Source organism: Mesoplodon mirus (genome assembly GCF_964341445.2).
Source record: "Mesoplodon mirus genome assembly, chromosome: 16".
NCBI classification, from domain to species: Eukaryota; Metazoa; Chordata; class Mammalia; order Artiodactyla; family Ziphiidae; genus Mesoplodon; species Mesoplodon mirus.
The window spans coordinates 37,294,939-37,313,228 of record NC_138992.1 but is presented as its reverse complement, the minus strand read 5'-3'; the positions used below and the strand labels follow the sequence as shown (position 1 = coordinate 37,313,228).

At 36.7% G+C, this 18,290-nt stretch overlaps 1 protein-coding gene across 2 annotated transcripts in view; it reads left to right on the top strand.

The window, feature by feature from the left end:
• MTDH (metadherin) overlaps nt 1-18,290 on the top strand; it is a 55,067-nt gene that overhangs the window by 14,956 nt on the left and 21,821 nt on the right. For both annotated transcript variants that reach the window (XM_082601843.1, XM_082601844.1), the window contains exons 3-6: nt 12,295-12,379; nt 13,099-13,275; nt 14,678-14,743; nt 16,329-16,565. In XM_082601843.1, coding sequence (XP_082457969.1) covers nt 12,295-12,379; nt 13,099-13,275; nt 14,678-14,743; nt 16,329-16,565 — 565 coding nt within the window. The remainder of the gene's footprint in view (nt 1-12,294; nt 12,380-13,098; nt 13,276-14,677; nt 14,744-16,328; nt 16,566-18,290) is intronic.

The following is an 18,290-nucleotide window of genomic DNA, read 5'->3' as shown; positions in this document are numbered from 1 at the left end:
TCAGTTCTAACCTAGACTAGACCCATCTGACTCCAAAGTCTGTGCTTTTTACTGCTCTGTATTATTTCTGATCCTTTCAAAAACTCTTCCAGGCAAATAGTATTAGTCCCATTTACAGATAAGGTCTCTGAAGCATAGAGGGATTGTGTGATTTCTGTAAGTTCATACGTAGTTTCTGAACTGGGATTTGAACCCAGCTCATTCTGATACCAAAGCCCATGCGCTGTTTAATCACTTGACAGAACCACCTCCTTTCAGTTGCCATTGCTTTTTTAGTGCAAGGCTTCTACCTTTGGTTTGTCGCCTATTTGATTTGACTTTTTGCATAATAATAAATGCTACCACTCATGCCTAATGTTTCTTTTCACAATCCTACATCTTGAATTTATGCTTTTTAACTTGGTTCAGTCCAGGTGACTCTCATTTCAGTTAACTTTTTATGCTGTTGTGCTGTGTGCTTTTGTGTGTTTTAAATATGTGGGGATTTTTTTAAGACTTCTTACTGTCTTTTTTCGTAAATAAACATCTTAGGTCTACTTATGCACCTTAATATATGTTATTATGTATTTGTTTTCCTCTCAGAGCCACATTAGGCACTTTAAGAAATACAGTTTGCCCGTGAAGCAATTGAACTCTGTGCAGTGATATTGAATACCTTGTCCTGTCACTTGAGTAAGCCTTATAGATAAAACTGTCTAAAAACCGTATATGACAAGAGCTATAGATATTGGGTCTATAAAGCAAGTTAAGCTACCAGGTCCATTTGGATATGAAGGTTAATGCTTCATTGATGCTAGTCTCTAGTAGAGTATACATTGGATCATTAGCCAGGCTGAATGCATTGTGCTATTTGATGATGAAGAGAATAAGGAGAAATGTAAGATGTACTTACCCTCAGAGAGATTACAGTCTAGTTAAGGAAAGGCAAGCATAAGAGAAGATACCAGGTAACTTACGGCCTTGAGTGCCAGGTATTCAGAGAAGTAAGATTATCCTATTTGGGTAGCCAGAAAAGATTGACTTAATTGGACTCTTGAGGATGGGGATGGTATTTCATTGAGTAGAAGTGGGGAGGCCAATTTTGGCAGGGGAGAGAAACAAATGAACACAGTCATTGTTCAGCTGAAACAAAACAACATATTCAGACTCAAGGGAAAGCCCTAGACAGGTTTGACTGGTCAGGGTGGGGTGGGGTATGATAAAAACGTAGATATGCTCAGCTGGCAGCAACATTTGTGATTAACAAATCAGCATTGCATCTGTGATTGTAAAGGTCTGTATTAAGATAGAAGTGTAAAGATGGTTAGTAAGAAAAATAGCAAAAGCAAAAATGTATAAAATTTGGTCACCGTCAGGTTGTTGTGGACAAAGTCAGTGGTGTCCTACTGAAATATTCATTATAAATATTAACAAGTTCTTACATTTTCGTGATGCTACACAGTACAAAATGTTTTCACATCTCTTAATCCTAATGCACAGGGAGGAAGGTATTATCATTTTTTTTATACAGCTCATTGAAAAGAGTTTAATGAATTGCCCAGGATCACATAGCTAGTAAGTAATGCTCTCTCAATTTCTTTGAGGTAGCAGTTCTTAAAGTGTGGTCCGTGGACCCCTGTGATGGGGTTCCAGGGACCTTTTTGTTGGGTCCCAGAAGACAAAACTGTTTTCAGAATAATTAAGACATTGTTTGTCTTTTCCGCTGTGTTAATATTTGCATTAATGGTGCAAAAGCAGTAGTGACTAAAACTACTGACTCCTTAGTACAAATAAAGGCAGTGACACCAAGCTACTTGTAGTTGAATTCTTTACTGCAATCCACTTACAGTTGGAAAAAAAAATTAAAAAGCTAATTCCACTTAAGAGTATCCTTGATGAATCTGAAAAAATGATCATTATTCATTTTATTAAATCTTGACTTCTGAATACATGCCGTTTAATTATTCTGTATGATGAAATGGGAAGTATGCATAAAGTATGCTGTATACTGAAAAACAGTGGTTGCCTTGAGGAAAAACACCTGTGCAGTTGAGTTGCAAGCTGGACTAGCAACTTATTTCTTGTTACTCCATTTTTAGTTGAGAGAACAACTGATAGGCCATGGTTATTTAGAGTTGGGTATTTGTAGACATTTTTTCAAAAATAATCAAGACAGTTCAAGGAAAACAACTGATAGTACTGTTGCAAATGATAAAATGATTTGTTGCCAAGTAAAAATTAGAAATTTGGACAATTTGTGTCTACCACCATGAGCTTGACAACATCCCAGTACTTAATGAATTTCTGATGAGATCAGCAGTGATGTTAACAAATGTGTTGGGTTTTTTTTAATATTGTATATAATGGATTGGGGTTTTTGTTTGTTTGTTTTTATCTATTTGGTTGCGCCAGGTCTTAGTTGCAGCAGGCGGGCTCCTTAGTTGCAGCTCACGGGCTCCTTAGTTGTGGCATGCGAAATCTTAGTTGGGGCATGCATGTGGGATCTAGTTCCCTGACCAGGGATCGAACCCGGGCCCCCTGCATTGGGAGCGCGCAGTCTTGACCACTGGGAGACCACCAGGGAAGTCCCCAGAATGTTTTTTTGGGTTTTTTTTTGTTTTTTTATAAATTTTATTTATTCACGTATATATATATGTATGTATGTATGTATTGGCCACATCAGGTCTTCCTTGCTGCGTGCGGGCTTTCTCTAGTTGTGGCGAGCAGGGGCTACTCTTCGTTGTGGTGCACAGACTTCTCATTGAGGTGGCTTCTTTTGTTGCGGAGCACATGCTCTAGGTGCACAGGCTTCAGTAGTTGTGGGACGCGGGCTCAGTAGCTGTGGCTCGTGGGCTCTAGAGTGCAGGCTCAGTAGTTGTGCGCACGGGCTTAGTTGCTCCGCGGCATGTAGGATCTTCCCGGATCAGGGCTCAAACCCGTGTCTCCTGCATTGGCAGGCAGATTCTTAACCACTGCGCCATCAGGGAGGTCCCCCAGAATGTTTTTTAACCTTTTGGAAGATGTATGTAACTCAGTGAATCAGTATTTTCCAAACGCTCGATTCTTGCATGTTACAAAAGTAGACAAGTATAAAAGATTCATTTAAGGTGCATGGTAGACCAATGGATTTTAATGTAGTAAAGTATAGAAAGCTCATTGATGTAGTTTCAGATTCCACATTACAACAGTTTTTAAGAAACTACCACTTGACAAGTTTTGATGTAATATTTTTTCCTTCCTCTACCTAAAATCCTTCATGATTTCCCGTTGTTATTACTCCACAATCTTGAACATAATCCAGTGGCACTGTGGCTCAAGTCTCTTTTCTTACCTCTTACCTTCTCTAAGCTCCAGACACTTTGGTTTTCTTTCTTTTTTTTTTTTTTTTTTGATTTAGTTTATTTATTTTATTATTTTTGGCTGCGTTGGGTTTTTTTCCTGCGGGCTTTCTCTAGTCGCGGCGAGTGGGGGCGCTGCTCTCCGTTGCAGTGCACGGGCTTCTCATTGCGGTGGCTTCTCTTGTTGCAGAGCACGGGCTCTAGGCATGCAGGCTTCAGTAGTTGTGACTTGCAGGCTGAGTAGTTGTGGTGCACAGGCTTAGTTGCTCCGCGGCATGTGGGATCTTCCCGGACCAAGGCTCGAACCTGTGTCCCCTGCATTGGCAGGCAGATTCTTAACTGCTGTGCCACCAAGGAAGCCCTCTGGTTTTCTTTCTTTTTTGTTAAACAGCTTTATTTTGAGATATACCATAGAACTTACTTCTTCCAAGTGTACAGTTTTGGTGTGTTTACAGAATTGTACAGCTATTACCACAGTCTAATTTTTAAACATTTTCCTCTTCCCAAGAAGAAATCTTATGCCGGTTAGCAGTTACTCCCCGTTTTCCCCTCTCCTCCCCTTGGCAACTGCTAATCTTTGATGTGCTATCAAGAATATCACAATTATCTGAAAAAAACTATTGAAAAACTCCTCCCTTTTCCAATTACATATCCACGTGTATGTAGCCATATTTTCTTCATATGCTTCAATCAAATAATATATCACAGTAAATTAATGCAAAAACAGATATGCAGGTCCAGGTTTTTTTAATGGAGCCAGACATAAAAGATATCTGCACAATGTAAAACATGACATGCTTCTCACTAAAATGTTTGTTTTGGAAAATATAATTCTTTATATAGGTATAATTATATAATTAGCTTATTACTTTGAGATAAATTAATACATAGCTAAACAATTTCTTAGTTTAAATTTACAATATGGTAGATATCAATAGATAGAACCCACACAAAGGCTCTTTGATATCCTCAATACTTTTTAAAAGTTTTTATTCATTCATTCATTCATTTATGGCTGCGTCAGGTCTTAGTTGCAGCACTCAGGATCTTTCGTTATGGCGTGTGAGCTCTTTCATTGCAGCGCACAGGTTACTCTCTAGCTGTGGCGTGCAGGCTCTCTAGTTATGGCATGTGGGCTCCAGAGCACATGGGCTCTGTAGTTTGTGGCACGTGGGCTCTCCAGTTGTGGCGCGTGGGCTTAGCTGTTCCGCAGCATGTGGGATCTTAGTTCCCGACCAGGGATCGAACGTGCATCCCCTGCATTGGAAGGCGGATTCTTAACCGCTGGACCAGCGGGCAAGTCCCCTCAATACCTTTTAAGAGTAGAAAAGAGTATCCTATGACCAAGAAGTTTGAGTGATTAGTGTTTAGAAGACCAAAGACAAAATTATTCTGAGGCAGCGTAGATTTTATACAGGCATAAACTCTAGCAGTTAGCAAAATAGAGAAAAACCTGCATGCTCAGGGAGCTTACATACATTTGTTTTATGTTCCATAATACATCTTAGAAACTGTAGTTTTAAACCAGGGATTGGGAAGCCATGACCTGCTGGCCGTATCAGGTTCTCTGCCTATTGCTGAAAGTTTTATTGGAACACACACACTTATTCATTTGTTTATTGTCTGTGGCTGCTTTTGCAATACAACAGCAAAGTTGAGAGGCCTTATAGTTTACAAAGCCTAAAATATTTACTATCTGGTCCCTTATTTGCTGAACCCCTGTTTTAAACTCCTGATACAGTCTTTTGGGTTCATTAAAATGTTTCATTATCTGGAGTGCTTTAATATCATCTGATTCTCTAGGTCTTGGACTCTTGACCTTCCAGGCTCCCTTGTGCCGCAGTCTATAGCTTTGTGATTTTTTGGGTTTCACCTAAGGAATTAGTTTCCAAAAACTTCTTTAAGGTAAACCAAATGGTTTTTTTAATAAAAGTGGGAATATCTTACCAGAGAAGCCTCATTTCTGCCCGTAGACTTTTCTGTGTAAACACCTAATGAATAGTGGAACTGAGACCAGAACTAGGACTTCTGCCTTAACCCATTGTTTTTCCACGATACTATGGTGGTATCAGGCAGGAAGTGGCAAGAGGGGATCAAAAGTGAAATGGTGAATTTGTATTTTATAATGCTATGATTGAAGTGAGAATGGAAGTGGAATCTCCATGTGGAACTAGTTTAGGCTATTGGAAATGTGAGAACCAAACTGGGAAAGAGTTCAGGGCTAGATAAAAGAAGTTCTTAAGAAAGGTTTCTTGTAAATTTTTTAAGATTATGAGTTGATAACCATGCTGTTTATGCAGTGTTCCATAACTTACGAGGTTACACCAAACATATTTAAATAATTAAATGGCTTGGATGATGAATCAAGTATACAAGTGTAATAGCTCAAAGATTTTATTTGGGGGGACAGTGAGAGTTGGGAAGACAGGGCTTTATGTAATGCAGTCTAATTTTAGGCTCTTTCATTGATTAACGAAATATTAATGGAATACCTTCTATGTGCAGGATATACTATTCTAAACACAAGAAATATAATGGTTGATGACACAAGATAAAATGGTTGATAAAAGAGTCACTATTCTCATGAAGTTTAGTGGGGAAAACAGCTAAAAACAAGCAAGTATAGTCTCTAAAGTCAGATGGTGATAAATGCTGTGAAAGAAAATAACTAACCAGGGTGAGGAGAAAGAGGTTAAAGTGCTAATTGTGGGCACTTCCTTGCACCTGCATCTCTACTCCTTACTTCCATTCAAAAAAAATGTATCAGAGTAGTAGTGAGTGGAGAGATGCTGAGTCTAGTTTAAATCATACCTCCTCCCCAAAATGGGGGAAATCAATTGCAAGCCTGTCTACTTTTAAAAAGGTTTGTGATACTTTTCATAATTAATCTCATCCTGATATTGTGTCACCAAGTTACTAAGATTAAGAACTGCTAGTTCAGGGCTTCCCTGGTGGCACAGTGGTTGAGAGTCCGCCTGCCGATGCAGGGGACACGGGTTCGTGCCCCAGTCCGGGAGGATCCCACATGCCATGGAGCGGCTGGGCCTGTGAGCCATGCATGGCTGCTGAGGCTGTGCATCTGGAGCCTGTGCTCCGCAACAGGAGAGGCCACAACAGTGAGAGGCCCGCGTACCGCAAAAAAAAAAAGAACTGCTAGTTCAGACAGAGTAGAGAAATGGAATTCGTATGCCTCTTGGGCCACTCATCCTTTGCCATTTAACTATGCCCAACTCATCTGTATGTTTGAGACAAGTGAGAAAAATAAATAGTGCCAAAATGTGGAGCAGTATAAAATTAGGGACTTGCCACATTTAGGCAGGAAGTGGATGAAATTGATCCTAAAGCATAGGTTCTCAGACTTTTTCAAGTGGCAATTGCTAAAACTTTTCAAAATAAATTTCACTAACAACTTTTAATTTTGTCAAGTACACTTTTATTTTTGTTTATTTTCTTGGCTGCGCCTCCTGGCATGTGGGATCTTAGTTCCCTGACCAGGGATCGAACCCGCACCCCCTGCTTTGGAAGCACAGAGTCTTAACCACTGGACTGCCAGGGAAATCCCATCAAGTACATTTTTTTTAATTTGTTAATTTTTTTTGCTGATGTTTTTAGAATTAATTTTTATTGGAGTATGGTTGCTTTACAATGTTGTGTTTCTGCCGTACAACAAAGTGAATCAGTTATACGTACATGTATATGTATATGTATATGTATACGTGTATGTGTATGTATACGTGTACTCATCCATTCTTTTTTAGATTTCCTTCCCATTTAGGTCACCACAGATCACTGAGTAGGGTTCCCTGTGCTAAACAGTAGGTTCTCATTAATTATCTATTTTATACAATAGTAGTGTGTATATGTGAATCCCAGTCTCCCAGTTTGTCCCACCCCCACCCCCCCTTGGTAACTGTAAGTTTGTTCTCTACATCTGTGACTCTTTCTGCTTTACCAATAAGTTCATCTGTACCATTTTTCTAGATTCCACATATAAGCGATATTATACAAGTACATTTTTAAAACCGCTGTCACCATTGCAAAAAAAAGAAAGGAATTTTGACACAATGGAAGAAGAACAAAAATCTCGGAAAAAAGTTTTTGCCATGAGTTAATGAAAAACCTTCATACACCAGCCACTAGTCAGCAGACCAGAGCACTCTGGTATCCATTTCTAACCTTTAGAAAATACTCAGCATTCCTCTTTTTCATGCTCTGTTTACTTTATCACTCCTGACATTACCAGCAGAGACTTTAGATGATTACAGAGCTGTAAGTATTAGAGAGGTCGGTTCCCCCAAATTTTTCTAGTATTTCCAAATTAGAGAATTAATAAATTGAATAAGGATTACATTCAGAACCTGGCAACTTACCTTGTGTGTAAATGGCTAATTGCAAAATAAAGTATCATTTAACTAAAAATTTGTACAGTATTCCTCTTCTGATAGTTTTGTTGCAATGCAAATATTAGATTATACTCCCTAAATTAATCTTTTCAGCATTAATTGGGCACTGTTCTGCCTTTCTTTATACTTTGTAGTTCTTTTATCTGTTAAGAGAGCAGTTAGCCATTTTAATAGATCTGCTTTTGCTGTCAAGGTATACCTTTTGCCACTCTAATAAATGATAGCACTTATTTGGGTATTGTCTAATATTAGGGAGTGTTCATTTATGTTAAGATTAAAAGATGAGCTTAATTATGGAAGTTATTTTTGTGTGTTTTCTTTGATAACCAGTTCATATTTTTTTTATATTTAAGTTCTGTGAATTTGAGAGCAAATTATTCATAGTCTTAGAACTACTTTAGCATGTGCTTTAAAGACTGTAGTCTCCAAATTGGAATACATAAGAAGATCCACTGGGATGAAGGAAGACGATATTAGGCTTTCTATTTATACTATTTTTTTACCAAAATATTAAGCTTTACTCATGTTTTATATATAGTCATTGGCATACTTATTTAGGATGTTAAAGGTATTAATTAATTAATTGGGGAGAGGAAAATGACAGAGATAAAGCAAATGGGGTGGAACTTGAGCTGGGTTAAGAAAAAATAATGCACATCATTTTAGGCATTGGACATCAGTAGAGGGAGGGGGTACATGGTAAAGGGTACAAGGAAAGTCACCCTAAGCACCCAGGCTACCGTACTTTATTTTGAGAGAAAATTCATGGTCAGTAACATTTGGGCAAAGCCAAGAATATTTAGAGATGACAGTCGTGTTGGAACCAAATGATTATGTGAATAAAAGAATATACAGTTGAGATTAATTTGTGGAAGACCTGTATCATATGAGGAAGTTATTAGACTTTATAGATGGTAGAAAATGGTAGGGATTTTTTAATGGGAATGTAAATTAATTGGACTGGTATAGATATGTTGGGAGATGAGCAATGGGAGGGAAGCCCTTGAAGATAAAAATTTCTCCTAATGTCTCATTTACATGTCTGTTTCTCCTATTAGATTAGTATAGTACACCTTCCATAAGTAGACAGTTTTATTTAGTTCTATATACTGAGCTCCTAAAACAGTGTCTGACACATAGTAGGTATTTAATAAATCTTGATTGTATGAAGACCATTCAAGAGAGGCTAGTTTAATAATCCACCCAGCTCCATGGTGAAGCCTGACAACAACAGGGGGAAGAACTATGGGTAACAGGAAGGCAGAACTTACATTCTCAGTTTTCCTTCAACTGTTAGCTGTAATGGAGCTGATCAGAAGTAAGACATTCACCTCAGTAGGATGGCTGGGTCAGTTAGTAGTGTGTATACATATTTACTTTAAAGCTTTTTTTTTTTTTTTTTTTTTTTTTTTTTTGCGGTACACGGGCCTCTCACTGTTGTGGCCTCTCCCGTTGCGGAGCACAGGCTCCGGACGCACAGACTCAGCGGCCATGGCTCACGGGCCTAGCTGCTCAGTGGCATGTGGGATCTTCCCGGACCAGGGCACGAACCCGTGTCCCCTGCATCGGCAGGCGAACTCTCAACCACTGCGCCACCAGGGAAGCCCACTTTAAAGCTTTTTTATAGTATATTATGTTATTAAGTCTCATCCGAGTGAGAGGTTACTTTTAAAGTGAGGTTACTTTTAAAGGTCATAGTATAAAATCAAACAAGATGGAAGCCTAAATCAAGATAATTTCCCTTACTTTTCTGCAGATTTTATTTTAATGACAAATCATAGTATATTTCAGTGTGAATGTAATTCCTGTCCTTTTTCCATAGCTTCCCTCTTTTAAAAAAAAAAAAGCTGATTTATGCATGCGGCTTTGTAGTCAGCAGTCTGCTTTCACATCTTATTTAATCCTTAAAAGAACCTTATGTGGGGAGAGAGGGAGACGCAAGAGGGAAGGGATGGGGGAACAGATGTATATGTATGACTGATTCACTTTGTTATAAAGCAGAAACTAATAAAAATAAAAAATTTTTTTAAAAAAAGAACCTTATGTGAAGTTAGTAGGAGTTTTTGTCCCATATGACAGTTGGGGAAAAGGGTTCAGAGTGATTCAACCCTAAATCACATAGCTAATACATGATTGAATTTATATTTGGCATTATATGTAGAGAGTCAGAAAGGAAAGTATTTGTGAGGCAAGGCTCTGGAGTCAGAACTGGATATTAGTCTTGGTTTCAACACTTAACACTATATCTTAGGCAAGTTATATAATCTCTTTATGGCCTCAGGTTTCCTTATCTGTAAGGCGGGGGTACTTACTTTACTTAGTTTCTGTAGGTGTGCGCTGTCCAATATAGTAGCTGTTTGCCGCATGTGGCTATTTAGCATTCTTTTTCGTACTGTCTTATTAATAGTTTTTAATATTGATTACATTTTGAAATGAGAGTATTTTGGATGCGTTGGGTGAAATATAAAAACTAATGTTACATATTTTAACTTTTTAATATCTGCTAGAAAAATTTTAATCACATACGTGGCTTGCATTATATTTCTGTTGGACAGTACTACTCTAGACCAGGGGTTGGCAAACTCTGACCCCCAAATTCAGCCAGATTCCTATTTTTAGAAATGCAGTTTTACTGGAACACAGTCACACCCATTTAATTATATATGGTATATGACTACTTTCATGCTACAGCAGCAGAATTATTTGGTTGCTACATATAAAACCATACGGCCTGCAAAGCCTAAAATATTTACAGTTTTATCCTTTATAGAAAAGTTTGCTGGGAATTCCCTGGCGGTTCAGTGGTTAGGACTCTGCGCTTTCACTGCCGAGGATGCGGGTTCAATCCCTGGTTGGGGAGCTAAGATTCCCACAAGCCACGCGGCCAAAAAAAGAAAGAAAGAAAGAAAAAGATCGCTGACCCTTGCTCTAGATTGTAACTGATAGATGCTCAGTGTGTTACATCTTTACTTAAGAGTGGATATGAGAGGGCCTCCCTGGTGGCGCAGTGGTTGAGAGTCCGCCTGCTGATGCAGGGGATAAGGGTTCGTGCCCCCGTCTGGGAGGATCCCATATGCCGCGGAGTGGCTGGGCCCGTGGGCCATGGCCGCTGAGCCTGTGCATCCGGAGCCTGTGCTCCGCGACGGGAGAGGCCACAGCGGTGAGAGGCCCGCGTACCGCAAAAAAAAAAAAAGAGTGGATATGAGAGACAGAAAGTAGATTAGTGGTGGGTGCCAGTGGGGAAAAGGTAGTAGGGAGTGACTGCTAATGGGTTCCAGGTTTCTTTTTAGGGATGATGAAAATGTTCTGGAATTAGATACAAGTGATAGTTGTGCAACTTCGAAGATACTGAAAACCGCTGAACTACACTGAAAAAGATATCTCAATTTTTTTAAGTGGATATGAGCCTGGTTTGGTAGAGGTAATAAACCAGTACCTTAAACATGATACATGTTAATGATAATGAGAACATGCAAAGAAACAGATGCAAATCAACTATGGGGAACGTAAGAAAACATTTTAATAGTTTTTATGTATTCCCATGCCACTTGAGAATATTTGCAAGTAGTTTCTTGATAAGAAGCAATTAACTATCATTTATTGCTTACTCAAACTGTCAGTTACTGCTTACCCTATTTCTTTTTAGTTGTAAACTTAACTTTAAGATAGTGCACAATAATACATACATAGCCAATCTCGGTAAATAGTCACAATAATACATACATAGCCAATCTCGGTAAATAGTTAAATGAGTGAATACAAAGTATAAATAAAATCTATATTTTTAAATATTAGTTCTCTTCTGGAAACACTTATCCAAATATAGAAATCATGGCTTTATGAAGTTTTTAGTAACCTTTTGAGAGGAGAAAATATTAGCAGAAGGGAATTGGAAAGCCATTCCAAAAATGTCCATATCTTGTATATGTGCAGGTGTTTTTTCTTTAATGAATTACTATACATCTACCATATACAAATCTTAGGTATTATCACACTGCTTGGAAACTGACAAAATATTATCTATTTTGTACAGTTGACTCATTAATTTGTTATACAAAGAGTATGCCAACAATCTGCTTTACGAAATCAAAAAACCAATAATCAGTACATCATTTTCCTTCTGACCACTAGCAATAGGTTTTCGTTTTATTGCTCTGAAAACATCTTGTTGTAGTACCTTATTTATGATGTAAGTTAGGATAGCATGATGTCTAAGGGCACAGACTTTGGAGCCAGATAGACCTATTTCCTAATTTATTAACTTAATGCAACCCAGACAGCCTATTTAATATTTAACATCTCTAAGTCTTTGTTTCCTAATCTCTAAAATGGGAATAATACCTTTCTAGTGAGCTTTTTTTAAGGAATAAAGAATTGAATGTAACGTACTTATATAGTAACCACTGAATAAATGGTAACCTCATACTATTATTGCCATTTAATATGTTAAGTTTTTTAATCAAACATTAAATTTTTTTGGTTGTCAGCATCATACATTTCATTATGTATTTTACTGACCCCTACCTTTTCAAAAACATAATGAAATATTAAGTAACATTCTATTTTACTTTCAGTCAAAGAAAAATAAGAAGAAGTCAAAGTCAGATGCTAAAGCAGTGCAAAACAGTTCACGCCATGATGGAAAGGAAGTTGATGAAGGTACTTGAGCAAGCGAAAGGACTGTAGAAAAATTTTTAATCCTTTTTTACCAAGGTGCATTATATAAAAGCTGCATTTGTTTCGCTTAATCTTTTATCTAGCTCTTCTTTTTAATAACTATAGATTTTAATGTACACATCTGTGACATTGTTAGGAGACACTTTTTCCCCCTAAATTATTTAAGTATCTAATAATGCTTTCCTTGAAGGGAACTGCCTTGAAATTTAAGGTCTAGCTTAATATCTTGAGCAGTTTAAAAGCCGTTCATTTATGTCTTTGTTTCCTAGAAACGTGGTTTGGTTTTTTCCCCATTGTTCTTAAATATACCATCCCTAGAAGGCTGGGTACGAAATAAAGTAAGCCATTTATTGTCCTCACCTAATAAACCCATTTATTAGTAAGTATATATAACACTCCCCTACTAGTACTATCCAGCAAGATAAAAAATATGCAAGATAACTTAACATCAATTTTTTCTAAACCATAGATGACAGATCTGATAAAAATTACCAGAATAAATAATGGCAGTTAGCTGCCTAAAACAGCGAGATTCAAATAAATTCATAGGATAAATTAGTATAATCAGCACTCTTGGTTTTTAGTTTAATATCTAAATTTATCATGATACTGCAGATGCCCCACCATGTTTTCCCCCCAAAACTACAACTTTTTTGTCTTCCCCTTACTGAATAACGTTTTTTTTTCTGGGGCTGTGTCAGGAGCCTGGGAAACTAAAATTAGTCACAGAGAGAAACGACAGCAGCGTAAACGTGATAAGGTGCAGCCTGATTCTGGTTCATTGGATTCAACTATCCCTGGGATAGAAAATACCGTCACAGTTACCACCGAGCAAGTTACAACTGCATCATTTCCTGTTGGTTCCAAGAAGAATAAAGGTATATTAGTGGAACATAAGAGTGATACATCAAATCCAACTCCTTTTAATCAGATGTACAAAATATCATTACATCAAAATCTGGCTATTTTGAACTGCTTACATCATTGTGCTGATACACCCTTCTTCGTGAGAGCACTGTGGACCACATATTGGCTTACCTGATACCAGCGGTGGTACTTGTTACATACTGCCTCATGAGTGGCCTGTTAAATTAAAATTGCCTTCCTGCCTTGTCACATGAGAAAATGATTGCTGCTTTTTTCTCACGGGTAGTTGCTTTGCTTTGCAACTCCCTAACATCTCCATTTCTTATAGTGGACATTCATTAAATGAAATGACTTGTCACCATTCTTTTCATTCCAAGATGAAACAAGCATGTTCTGGATAATGCAGGTTCTATCTGGATTTCTTATCACCCCAACTTTTTGAGAATGCTATAGGTGTTTGATAAAGCTAGACTGGAACTGCAAACATTATTGAGCTAATGTTCTTCCCAAGTATTTCAAATGTTCAAACTATCCAATACTGATGGCTTCTTGCTAGTTCTTACATTGCCATCATTTTTACCCTGGAGACATCAGTCTACAGAGTGATGCTGTTCATCTTGCTTCAGGCATTGACTTTTCTTCCTTCACCTTTTCATTAATTGCCAGCACCTCCCACTTGTCTCCAAACCTCTGTCTTAGCCTTGGTGTCTTTTACTTTTTTGCTTGATGATTTGGTGGAATTTATTGCTGTGGTACAGCAGTGACTTCTGCTTATCCATTTTCACTGTCACATATTAGCCATGCTGTAGTGTTTCTGTTGGTGACTCTTTTTCACTGTCTTGTGCATGCCTTCCTTGCTAGCACAATCCTATGTCATGCTGGGTTTTTGATACATTGTGATCATTATGCTTTTCAGTGTCAGAGAAATAGTATCTTTGTTATAACGTACAGTCTTACCGCTTGCCATATTTCCTAAGTCCTACTCCAAATATTGGCAAAATTCTTCTAAGTTGATGTGTTTGCTTCCAGGATTGTTGAAAAGGCACCTAGCTGGTATTGCTGAGAGGTGGCAAAGTTGAATCCAATTACAGAGCCCAGTTCTCCAATTCCTACTTTAAAGAATCTTGATAACCATTATAGAACAGGAGACTCTACATATACTTGGGCAATTTTCCAGGTCCTTTTTTGACATTTTAGTTGACTAAGAATATGATAACTAGAGAACTCAGTTCCTTAAGAACATGTGAAATATGTTGTGAGTAAAGAGTGACTCTTTTCTAGTGTAAGACTTTAGTACTTAAAGGAGCAATTTATGATAAATAATTAGTACAAATTAATTTGTATGTTACTCCTAACTTAATATGCATAGTGGCCTATTTAGTATTAAATAAATTTTATTTCTATCTCAACCAGGTGATTCTCATCTAAATGTTCAAGTTAGCAACTTTAAGTCTGGAAAAGGAGATTCTACACTTCAGGGTGAGAGAAATTACATGTAACTTAAATTGAAGGCCTATCAAGATAGAAACTTATATGTATGTCTCTTTCCTCACATGAATGACACAGAAAGAAAAAAAAGGCTTAGAAATGATTTTAATTACTAAAGTAACATAATCACAGTTCAGAGATTTTGGAAAATAAACAAACAGAAAAATCACTCCCACTTCTAACAGTCTTTGGTATATTCTAGTTGTTTTTCCCTCTCCCCTATATGTAAAAACATTCTTTAATAGTTATATGCAATTAATAGTTAATAGTTTATATGCAATTTTGATTCTTGCTTGCATTGTTTAAGCTAATAGAGAAAAAGATTTTTTTTTTCCGGACTTGGGTTTGATATAGGCATATATGGGATTAAAGACTTCACCCCTGAAATTAAATAAGAAGCCTTAATACCTATAATCTTCTAAACTGCTTCCTGAACAGTATCAAATATTTCATAATAAATGGACTATAGTATAGAGTTGTGCAGTACTTCACAAATAGAAAATATATTTTATTTACTAGTTTATGATAAAGATTGAATTAAGTAGAGAATGATATACCTTACCTAAAAACTAAAGTGTAGTAAAAAGTAAATTCACAAATGAAGAAGCACCTTCTCGTTTCAGGCTTGTTCTTAACACTGTCAGCCTTCATTCTCATGGTTCTCAATCCTGGCTACACATTACAGCCATCTAGGAAGCTTAGAAAACCACACACGTATATAAAAAGAAACATGTACTTACATACACACACCTATGTGTATTTGTGTGTGTGTGTATATATATATATACACAGATAATACATACACATGTGTACATATACCTGCATATAAATGTATACACAGAAACATACTGATGCCTGGACTCTATCCCTAGAGATTCTGATTTTGATTGGTTTGGGCTGAGGCTCCAGTGTCTACTTTTAAGAAATTTTTCGTTTGTTTCAAGGCTTTTTTTTTTTTTTTTTTTTTTCCACCGGCCCAGCCGCTCCGCGGCATATGGGATCTTCCCGGACCGGGGCACGAACCCATGTCCCCTACACCGGCAGGCGGACTCTCAACCACTGCACCACCAGGGAAGCCCAAGAAATTTTTCATTTGATTTTAATGTGCAGCCAGGTTTTAGAATCACTGCCTTATACGATATATATGTATGTATATATATATATATGTATGTGTGTGTATATATATATATATATTTATATATATATAAATATTTAAGGAAAGAGCATGTAACTAAGGAGAAGTCTTTATGTTCTTAGTGGGTGAGTATTCTGAGTATACCAGAATATGTGTTTTCTTCTTTTCTCTGTTGTACTCCTTTTGAGCAAGTCAGTCTGCTTTTGAAAATATTATTAGTATATATATTAAGTTCAAACCTACTCATAGTTTTTAAATTAACAGTCATCTATGGTGGTCATGTCACTTTTTAAATTCTTCATTTTATCTTTAAAGCTCGAGCTATTTAGAGGATAAATAAAAATATAAATATAAATCAAACAATTATAGAAACTTGAAAATATCCCAGTTTTAACAAGGAGTCGTGTATCCATTTTTAATCTTTATTTTCTTTTCTTTAAGTTTCTTCAGGATTGAATGAAAACCTCACTGTAAATGGAGGAGGCTGGAATGAAAAGTCTGTAAAACTCTCCTCACAGATCAGTGCAGGTGAGGAGAAGTGGAACTCTGTTTCACCTCCTTCTGCAGGCAAGAGGAAAACTGAACCATCTGCTTGGGGTCAAGACGGTGGAGATGCTAATGCAAATGGAAAAGACTGGGGAAGGAGTTGGAGTGACCGATCAATATTTTCTGGCATTGGTAAGAACTGTTAGAAAATTTTAAGTTTGTTTAAAATGCCTATCTGGTACGTTTAAAATTTTCCAAGAATGAAAAACAGATCCATTAGTAGAAAAACTAGTCATGCTATATGGAAAGAATATAGATTAACTCATCTCACATCCTTCACATGGAGCAAAATGGGAACTAAATAAGTGAATAATAGCATTTATTATTTACTCTTTATTTAATTCTTTCACTTTTATCACATTTGATTATCAGTTTAGCTAACTGATATAATTGTGTATTTTTAGTGATGTAATAAGAGTAATGTGTGAGCAGACTTTTTGATTAATTTCAACAGTTCTACTATTGAGTTTAAATAAAAATAATAAATGGAGGTACAGTTTATAGCATCAATTTATATACTATTTTACAGTCTACAAAATGCCTGTTTGTAACTAATTTTTCCCCTGGATTCTAAAGATAAAGACTAGTAGTGAGAAGCTTATTTCTGTTGAGAGCCATCGAGTTAAAAGCAACTTAATTTCAGGTGTGTTTGTGTGTGCATGTGTTATAGAAAAGAAATCCATATTTAATATGGAAAACTGCAAAAAGAGAAGGAAAAACCCACTGTTATCACATTACCCAGTGACAACCACTGTTTTTTACATTTCCTTATGGTCCTTTTTTTTTTTTTCCTGTGTACAATTCTGTGGGTTTCATTTTGGTTTTCTTACACAATCCAAATCATACATGCATTTTTGTGTTCCTCCTCCCTCACTTAATATTGTGCCGCAAACATTTACTTTCTGTAAGTATTTTATTTAATGACCATGTGATACATTGTGTAAGCATAGCATAAACTATTTCACTATTCCCGTATTATCGGAGAAGTAACTTCTTTTTTTAAAGAAATGTAAATGACGTTGCATTGAATATATTTGTTTGGGGGTTATTTCTTTAGGATAGATTCTTGGAAGTGATATTATTGGATTAAAGGAAATATGAATGTTTACAGTGCTCTACGACATGTTGTCAAAGTATTTTCTAGGAGAATTCTAATTTATCCTGTCAGCATCAGTATGAGTGCCATTTATCATATGCTTACCAAGGTTGAGTATCCTTATTTTTTTAATCTCTTCTAATTTGATAAGGAAAAAATACGTAAATTGTTTTGGTTAACTTTTTAAAATCACTAATGAGGTTGAGTGTTTTTCACAACTTTCTTGATCATTTCTGTTTCTTTTGTAAATTGTCTATTCGTGTTTTTTGCCCATTTGTGTAATGGCCTCTGTTTTTTGTGCTTTAAGTTGTAATTCTTTGTGCATTAAATATACCTTTTCTGTTGTGCTTGTTGCAGATACGTTTTGCTTGGTTTATTTTAGTTTCGGGGAGCAATAGAAATTACAGTTTTTAGTGTTTAAGTAGAAAGAACTGTTTCTTTGCATGTTACTTGCTTTTCCCATCACTTGTAAGCTTAGAAAAACTCATGTTGACTAACATCCCTAAGAAGCAGACTCTATATCATTTGCTAATATTGTTCTTCAGCTTGTTCTCCCCTCTTCCCCTGCAATGTCCAGAAGTTGTGTAGAAATATCAAAATTTGTTTGGAAGAAGAGACAATCCCTAAATTCCTAGCCTCGTTTTCGGCAGTAATAAAAGCATAAATTTCTATGCTCTAAAGCATCCTTTCACACTTAATAAAAGAAATGGTCAGATTTTATCAAGTAATCTTAAGAACCATGACCTTTTGAGATATTTGCA